The 10,000-nt window shown below is 29.9% G+C and overlaps 2 protein-coding genes across 2 annotated transcripts in view; one reads left to right on the plus strand and one right to left on the minus strand.

Moving 5' to 3' along the window:
* Positions 1-1,086: 1,086 nt before the first annotated feature.
* On the plus strand, positions 1,087-3,404 carry LOC130808445 (uncharacterized). The gene is made up of 3 exons (XM_057673922.1): positions 1,087-2,889; positions 3,122-3,241; positions 3,351-3,404. Exons 1-3 carry the CDS (start codon positions 1,087-1,089, stop codon positions 3,402-3,404), a joined length of 1,977 nt encoding a protein of 658 aa, XP_057529905.1.
* Positions 3,405-7,774: 4,370 nt separating this feature from the next.
* LOC130809265 (uncharacterized) overlaps positions 7,775-10,000 on the minus strand; it is a 6,333-nt gene continuing 4,107 nt past the window's right edge. The window contains exons 2-3 of the mRNA XM_057674967.1: positions 9,084-9,230; positions 7,775-8,283 (exon numbers count right to left, since the gene is read on the minus strand). Of these exons, the coding sequence (XP_057530950.1) occupies positions 8,073-8,283; positions 9,084-9,230 (358 nt within the window). The 3' untranslated portion in view covers positions 7,775-8,072. The remainder of the gene's footprint in view (positions 8,284-9,083; positions 9,231-10,000) is intronic.

The following is a 10,000-nucleotide window of genomic DNA, read 5'->3' on the forward strand; positions in this document are numbered from 1 at the left end:
TGTCGTGTATAAAGGACGAAACATCTATTTTAAAAAGGTACGAAACGCCGTTTCTATTTAATTCGTATTTCTAATTCATACTATTCAGAATCGGCACGTTTAAAGGCTAAAAGTCTAAAACCTTGTCAATCTAATGATTTTCAGTGGCATGACATTTTCTAAGTACAAAAATAGCTAATCTCTCAGGTATTTCTTTCTTCTCCATAATCTCATCTTCTTTGTACCTTAAACTTATGATCATACTGTACAATTCCAGCTATATATTTTACTCGATTTCCATGTTGTAGATTACATAACTTCATTCTTGAAATTTTTATCTTAAATTATAAAAAATTCCAACTATGGAAGAAAATGGTGTTATTGGTGTTCATTTTCCTTTTTTTTTTTTTGGGTTTTCACGATTGCCATTCATATTTGATGCTTGATAACCATTTAGAAAATGATCTTGTTTATTTGACATGATTATTCACCACAAAACATAGCATATATATAGTATTACATGTACTCAAGCAAATTTTGGCCGTGGCAATCTATGTCTTGGCTCATGTCATTTGATCAGAAATACTATTCATATTGATTTGTGTAACATTACTAATATATATCACTGAAAAATGAATGTAGAGTTCGTTACGAGTGTTCTTCCCACCTTATACTCCACCTCACATGTGAGCACATTTTTTAATTGGGGGAACATTATTCTTTTAAAACCCGTACATTGTTTTTATGGAAGATCAAGACCTTTTGTTTTTAGTTGATCGGAAACCGTTGGCTCTGATACCATTATAAATTTGGGCTTTGATACCATGACTACATAAATTGAATGAGGGTTGCATCCTAAAACCAATTCATAATAGGAAGAGTAGCCCATCAAACTCATGTGTTAGTCAACCCCTTTCTATTTTTTCGATGTGAGATCATATGTGGATTATTTTCGAACAATATAGGTATTTTGAATTAGCCCGAGTATATACTATGTTTATATAAATCTCTATGTTCTTAAACGATTTTCTAGTCTTTATTTGCGCCCGGATAACAGTATTCTTTTGTGTGTGTGTGTGATTAACAGTAACTAGTAAGAATTGAAGAATGCCTGTTGAATCTGATAAGTGGGGATGGAAACATGTGAGTGTGATTGGAAGGTTTGAGAAAGGGAGTGGTACAAAAAGATGGAAGTGCAACCATTGTAATCATAGCTACAATGGTTCTTATTCGCGCGTTAGAGCCCATCTTCTCGGGTTCAACGGCTTGGGTGTTAAACCCTGTCCTGCGATTGATACTTCAGTAAGAGAAGCGTTTACTTTATTGGATAAAGATTGTGTATGTAGGAAACTCATGAAGAAGAAATCTATTTTACCTAGTGACAATACTATCAGAAAGAGGTCTTTATTAAGTGGAATCAAACATTACACTGAAAATGTTGATAATACTGTGGCAAGATTCTTTTATGTAGATGGTTTGAATGTCAATGTTGTTGATTCGGCCTATTTTAAGGAGATGGTACGAATAGTCAGTGCTTTTGGTCCTAATTATAAGCTCCCTTCCATGGAGCAATTGTCGGGTTCTTTGTTATGTAAAGAAAAAATGAGATTAGAGAAAGCATTAGCATTAGCTAAAGACTCATGGGCTCAAACTGGGTGCACTATACTGTGTGTGAATCGTTTAGATGGCTCCCTCGGATGCTTATGCGTTAACTTTTTTGTTGCAACTACTCGGGGTGTTATGTTCTTGAAAGAGGTGGATATCATTGAGGGCGATGTACCTGATGATCTGTTCATCGATGAACTCGCCAATGTGATTAATGAAGTGGGTCCTTCGAATGTACTTCAGATCATTACTCGGTTAGCAGGACAAGTTAGTGATGTTTTTGAATCAGTAATATTGTCGAAGTTCCCTAATGTTTTCTGGTCCCATTGCACGTCACATTCTGTTCTTTTGTTGATGGAGGAGATTGCTAATCTTGATTGGATGAAGGATGTCGTTTCAAGTGCTCGAGAGATCGACAAGTGTGTTACGGATTTCAAGAGGTCTTCTCATACTGATATAGATGTTCTTGAGGGATCTATGAATCGAGTCTCACAAAAGTTTGCGCCTTCCTATTCCTTGGTTAGGAAGATTGTAGAAAACAAATTGAATTTGTACGAGTTGATTGTTAGAGAAGAGTGGAAGCATTGCGTACTCAATGTTCCGGAAATTGGGTTCAATGTCGAAGCGATCATAACAAGTGATGATTTTTGGGGTAAGGCGGAGTTGATGCTAGATGTGTTTGAACCTTTTGTAGCACATCTTGCATCACTTGATATCGATAAATCCATGATGGGCGATGTTTATAATTGGCGGGTTTTGTCTTTGGAAACCTTACGGGGTAAAGGAATAAAAGATGATCGATTGTTGAATAAAGTGGAATCGCTGATAGAAAATAGATGGGATAGCTTATTTTCACCACTTCATGGAGCAGCATACATTTTGCACCCAAAGCATTTTGGAAAAGGTCAGGGTAAAAACCAATCTCTTATGAAGGCTTGGAACGCCACACTCGAGAGATACGAGGCTAGCTTTGACGCTAGAAGAGTGTTAAGAGAAGAACTAGGCGTGTTTTGGAGAGCAGAGGCGTCTTTTGGACAAGAAGATGCCTCGGATTGTAGAAAAAATATGGAGCCAGTTACATGGTGGGAGAATTTCGGGTTTGAGACACTACGTCTTCAAACATTAGCCATCAAAATACTGAGTCAGATTCCAAGTGCTGCAATAATGTGTGAGGAAAGCTGGCAATTATGTGATAGTATGCCATGTGGAGAGGCTGTCGAGAAGTTGGGGTTTGGATCAGATCAAGCAAAAGATTTTGTGTTTGTTCGTAACAACTTGAGACTTCAGACTCTCAAACACGGGAAGGTGGGCTGTTATTCTGGTTCGGGGAGTGTATATAGAGACAATTGTTGCAGAAACTGTATCTAAATTATTATACTGCTATGCTAAACTATGATTGATAGAATCGAGCATCCATGAAGCAGAATTATCGACTAGTATTCCTTGAAACTGATTTCCTGTGAGGTGAAAAGAACAGACGTGTTGAATTATCGACTAGTAGATAAATGTGTAACATTCGAAACATTTTTGTTTACAGATGCCAATGGTAGGCATGCACTCAAAAGAGTTTTTTTTATTATCAAAGAGAGATTCGGTTTTGCTTGATTTGAAGCATATCAGTATATCACATACATGGAAAGGTTTGAACTTTGATATGGTAGCTTGTGTTTATGTGATCATGTAAATGCAATCCTATTTGTGAAATTATAATTATATACAAGTATTTATTCATGTTCTATAAACCATCCCTCCCTCAACATTGTCAGCTGGTTGGTTCAGGAAAGCTAAAACAGAACAGTTCGTGGTATTTCCGTTGCTAGTAGATACTGTTTTTTCTGAAATATGATCGATCTACAAATGCAAAAACATTTCGTTATCTCGATGTCTAAGTTGTCTTCACCTAGGTAAAGTTTAAAGGTTATTTGCTAAGCTAATCTCTTAGTGAATCGTGAATTGTAAATAACAAATAATGATCGGTTTTGTGCTATTTTTGTTCGTTTAGAGTAAATTACAATTTCAAAAGCGAATTAGCTAGCAGAATATGTTACACTGTAATTGACCTTTAAATGTAAATACTATCTGGAATTTCACATAAATAACAATCATGCATACTTTAATAAGTTTTTTTTTTTATTCTATAAATCTTTAGCTAGCAAGCAGAGGATTTACAAATAAACTAGGAATTTCTCACTTTTTGGGCATGCATTTTTATGGTATCTCAAACCTTGTGTTACTCTTAGATTGCGTTTTATGATTCATGTTATAGTGGATCTCCTAAGAGACTGTCTTTTTTCAGGCCCAGTGTAACAGGAGCGATAATTTCGATACATAATTAAGGTACATTTAATAATAATGTTAATACAAAAATATTGCGGAAGTCTCAAAATGCGGAACTGTTAAAAACTTTAAATTATAAAAACTGAAACTGTTTAAAATAAAAGTAAAATATTACATCTGATAAGAAATATTATTTGTTCAAAATGAAAAAAATACATCATTATCAAGTCATCAATAAAAACAACTAAGTTCTTGATAATTAGTAAATGCTGTGGCCTGGATCGAAACCTGAAATTAAATCCTGCAAAATACTATCATCCATGATACAGATGACAGTCGATTGAATCAGTCAGCGCTTAATGTCAAGCATAACTTCCTATCCAGCTCAAAATACAGAAATTATACGCTACATTTACAAATTAATAATTTAAGCACGAACTTAAAATTAATTGACACTACTGCATACTTTTACTATTTACTGTTCCATACTTTTAAGTCATTAAGATACCATTCTTAATCTTGAAAGAAGTACGTTACTGCCACTTATACAATTCGGTAATCTTAACACTTAAATAAGTTCATTTGGTTAATACTCATAACCATACCATGATTCATAGGATCAACATTAATCAAGTTCATCATTGATCAACAAGCACAACAATATGACACCTGATATATGTAAGGGTCTGGTTAGGTGAGGACTATAGTTCTAAACCCTAACTGTGATGGGAGTCGTCACCCCTCCAATACAATTATGCTCGAGCTCTACAGGATAGGTAGCTAAACCCCTGTCTTACACCACAATTTACGTGCCGGCCAATACGGGCGCCGGGATTTTACATGCCGGTCCATGGTTCGACATTACGTTACTATCAGGGTCATTCAATAAATATTCATTAACACAAGTACATCACATTTTTATTACTAAAATTTGACTTTGACTTTGACTTTGATCAACTTAGGTAATAACCTCTTTTATTTAATAAAATTCTTAATTATAAAGTACAATTTACCTTTATGTCTTTATACATTCATTATTAAATTTTTACACATTAAATTTTATTTATAACTTTAATTTTAATAGTTCGCTAAATTCACACTAATAACTTAATATTCTATTAATAGTCTCTAAATTAATATTTTTCCACAAGTATCTAATAAAATCTATTTCTCTTTAAATAAGTTCCCAAAATCAACATTTTCAACTTAGAATAAATAAAACTTTATTCTCTTCAAAAAAATAAATCAAATAATCTAATTAAAATTCAAGTAAAAATTTCATCATTTGGATAATTTTCCAAAATTCTACATGTTCACCAAAAATCAATATTTCAAGTTTAGAAAAATAAGTAAACTTATTAGGTTTGCAAAAATCAACATTCTAGTTATAAAACAAATAAAACTTATAATTTCACAAAAATCAATATTTCTAGTTTTGAAACAAGTCAAACTTATAATTTTCACAAAAGTTAATATTTCGAATTATAAAACAAGTAAAACCTGTAATCACACAAAATTAATATTTCACACATAGTTTAAGCGACAAGTTTACTAAAAATGTTTTTAAATCATTTTACATAAACTTTGGTCAAATAGTTAGCAAATAAAATATTTTGTACTAAATGGTGATTAAAAGTTACTTTTATTATGAAATCTCATATATTCAAGAAAAAAACTTCAATATTTAATAACTTATTAAAATTCCTCAAAAATATCTTTTTAAATTGTTATTTTATTATTATCACAAAAATTGCTTGTAATAATTTAAAATAGTAATCAAACACTTTTTTTATTATTATAATGGTCGAATGACCTATGAGGGTTTTGGAGCCTTTTCACATAAAATAAAACGAATTAATATAATTTATCATACTAAATCCTAGATTTAAATAATTAACATAACTACTTAAAAAAATAAAAACTTTACGCAATAACTTAGAAATTTACTATAACTTTAAGGATAAACTTTAATCTCAAAATAAAGTATAATAACAACATTCTTAGTATAACCATACTTGATAAAAAAAAAATATGTTCATAAAATAACTTACTACCTTATATATAAACTAGTTTGAAGGCTATCATAAACATATCAACAAAAATTCTAACATAAAAATTCTTAAGTGTAGTAACATTCCTAATGGAACGAGCAACTTTCAAATATACTAATACTAGTTTAAACATAAATTTACTTAATATCACTAGAATATAATTTTGCACCCAACTTCCTACTAAAACATATTAACATATTTCATACTTTGCATATTATAAAGTAAATATAATGTAAAATTCCACAAAAGCAGTAGGGTAAGAAGTTATACCATACTAACACTAAGGATTAGTACTAAATACTAATTAGAAAAATAATAAGAAATAAGACCCTCCAAGATAGATAATAATGCTCCAAAGATAATTAATCCAAACCCCAAAATACTAATGATCGTCTAAGTTTCCAAAATAAATAAATCCAAACTCCAAAAATAATGATACATTAAGTAACCAAAGTAATAACCCAATAATACTCCAAAATGATGATGATTTAAGCTAAATAAAAAGTGTTCTTAGCTCCATCTTCTTGAATTTCTTTAACTAATAATAAAGGTATTAAGTTATTAAGATTTTAGTGAAGAGAAGATATAAGAAAAAATGTTAGAAAGATTTGATGATGAAGGTGGAAGTGTTCTCATAGGAAAGGGGGTATTTATAATGGGTTTTGGTCAATTTTTAGTTCATAAGTTGTATAAATAAGAATGTTAGAGTATGGAAGAATGTTAACTTGTGTAAGTGGTTTAGAGTATGTAAGTGTATATGTAAGAGTTAGAGTGTGGAAGTAAACTTGTAAGAGTTGGAGTGTGTAAGTGGGTGTAAGAGATTAGACTGTAGAAAAAGGTTAGCTTGTGTAAGTAATGAACATCATGGGTTAAGTAGAAAAAATTTTGATTCATCAAATTTTTGTTCTAGTATGTACAAGTAAATATACTTTAAAATAATGGGCAAGTTTGATCATGAAAATATGATAGTTTACTTAGAAGATTTTGATTAAAACTGTACTTAAAGTTAATAATAAAAATACGACTCATGTTTAGGTATAAAATAATTAAATCAATATTATAAGGTTAAAATAATAAGTAATAATGTTAGTTTAAGGAAGGAAACTTAAAACGTAACGTTTTACAAAATCGTAAATATAGTAATAAAATTTTACTTTTCTTACTATAAATAAATAAAATAATACTTTAGTGCTTATAAAAAAATTTAAACAAAATAAAATTTTAAAGTTTAATATTTGAAAGAAATTACAAAATCGGAAAAAGATTTAGGAATTAAAGATGGCTTAAAATGCAAAACCAAAGGATTAGGAATTTAAATTGAAAATTCGGAATAATTAATCGGAAGATTAAGATTAAGGATTTTAAGTCTGTTACACCCAGCCCATTAAACCTTAACTGCCACTTACTATATCATTAATGTCTATTCACATTATACTTAATGACCACTGAAAAGTACTTAAAATGCTTACTTACAATATCCTTAATGTCAACCGAGAAACTTAGCCTACTAGCCTACTTGCTCTGTCCTTAATGCCTACTTACAATATACTTAATGACCACTGAGTAAGTACTTAAGTATTTATAACATTCTAAATGCTCACTTATAATATTCTTAATATGTACCGAAAAAACTTACTCTATATTTTTCCTTTTGGGTCAGTCCAATTAAAGATAGTTTCTTAAAAAAAACCATCTTTCAAAGGAATTAGTATTCATATTAAATCTTCGTACTCGATTACTAACAAAATGGTATCAAAATCCAAGATCAGTCCACCTTACATAGGCTTTGATTACTTTTAAAAATTAGTCATTTTTGTATATTTTATGAATTTGTTATATTTATAAATGTATTTGTATTTTGATTTTGTTATTTAATGGTCAAATTAAACAATAAAAAATTTAAGATTACATAATTAATCCATAGGAGTAATTTTTGGTTTGAAAACCAATTAAAATAAAATTTCCCACACTTCAATGAGAAGGAATACATGAGCCTCTTCACTCTTGTGTGGATGGCAAGGACTTAAGACTTACAAACCAAGCGTCACACTTCACAATCTTTTTGAAATAACATAAATACTGGAAGCCTCTATTTCTTTGAGTTTGATAATTGCTACAGAAAATGACATATTAGAAGACAAATTCAAAATAAAGAAACTTTTAGGCATCTTTAAGAACAACAAACTTGGAACCACCAGAAGCAGGAATCTCGCATTTGCAACCATTGCCACACTCGAAGAATACTTTACCGGCATCTGGACCTTCAGTTTTTGTAATTTTGCATGCATAACCTTCTCCACAATAGCAAAATGCCCCTTCTGTCTCCACTACTTGTTTTTCTCCCCAACCTTCTCCTGTTTTTGAGTCTTCCCTGCGTATTATTTTGCCAAATTTTTTGTAACTCATCTTCACAAAACTACCTACATTTGATCTTTCTAATATTTTCTCATCGTCCCTTCAGGCTTTTGCAAAGAGATTGCAATCTATCACTCGTTTAATAAGCGTCAACCTCATTAATTTAATACTTCTCTAAGGGTTTATTAACAAATTTAACAAGTCCGAACATACTTTTAAGGAGTTGACGAATTTTGAAAAAAAAAACAAAAAAAATCCATTATTTATATCCAAACATTGCATATTTATGGGGATAGAAAGTATATAATCAAATATTAATAAGATGTCTTCATGAAAAGAGTCACTAAAATAATATTGTCTAATTCAATTTGATTTGACTCGTTGAAAATCCATCTTCAATCTCAAGTCTTAACTCACCTTGTTCTAATAAATCTTATTAATTCTCAACCATCAGTTTAAGCTTATACTTATAAAGTTAAGTTGATTTTTTTATATGGTATTATAGATAATGTAACAAAAAATCAAAAATACAAATCTTAATTACCCATCATTTAAAGTGGAATAGTTACTGTCAGATATGAATAGAACTTGTAATGCATTTATATTTCTAACTCAAAAGGCTCACATATATAAAAACTTATTATAATATATAATATATCTTAAAAATTTAATCATAAATTTAAACTTTTGATTAAACTAGTTACTTAAAACAAAATGTAATACTTAAAAAAATTGATTTGTTTTTGATTTGTAGATACCGTATACATAATAATGTCATGTGCGTAATTAAAAAGAGATAAGGATAAAAATTATTACGTGATGCAAACACAGCCTTCACCACTGCAGTTGTAGAAAGGTTTGGAATCTGATTTATAATCATCAATTTTCCAGATGACACAATTCCAACCTGGCCCACACTTACAATATGCTTTTTCGTTGGGGGGAACATTTGTGCTAGATGTCCTGATCATCAAGTTGCACCATATTAATATACTATCTCGGTACAAAATATTTTTACTTTATACACAAATTAATATGTCATTTTAATTCTCAATCCTTAAAATTCGCCACCCCTTTTCATTTTTTCGCCACCCCCTTCCCCCCTAAAATTATGTATTTGCCCCTGTAGTTTAAAAAATTACAAAAATGCCACTCCTTACAAATTTCTTATTTATAATAATAATAATAATAATAATAACAACAATAATAAAATTAAATAATAATAATAAATAAAATTAATAATAATAATAATAATAATAATAATAAAAACAACAATAATAAAATTAAATAATAATAATTATTATTCAAAAAAAAAAAAAAGTTGAGTCGCCCAATTTTGGGCGACTCAATTTTTTTTTTTCTTTTTGGAAAATAATAATAATAATAATAATAATAATAATAATAATAATACTAATAATAATAATTTATAGATTAATGTGGTCTATTAGCTCAGTTAGTTAGAGCGTTGTACTAATAACGTGAAGGTCACAGGTTCGAGACCTGAACAAGCCATTATTTAATAATTATTAATTTTTTATTATAAATATGATAAAAAATTAATAATTATTAAATAATGGCTTGTGCAGGTCTCGAACCTGTGACCTTCACGTTAATAATACAACGCTCTAACCAACTGAGCTAATAGACCACATTAATCTATAAATTATTATTATTAGTATTAATATTATTATTATTATTATTTTCCAAAAAAGAAAAAAAAAATTGAGTCGCCC

The sequence above is a fragment of the Amaranthus tricolor genome, chromosome 3 (assembly GCF_026212465.1).
Source record: "Amaranthus tricolor cultivar Red isolate AtriRed21 chromosome 3, ASM2621246v1, whole genome shotgun sequence".
In the NCBI taxonomy this organism is placed as follows: Eukaryota; Viridiplantae; Streptophyta; class Magnoliopsida; order Caryophyllales; family Amaranthaceae; genus Amaranthus; species Amaranthus tricolor.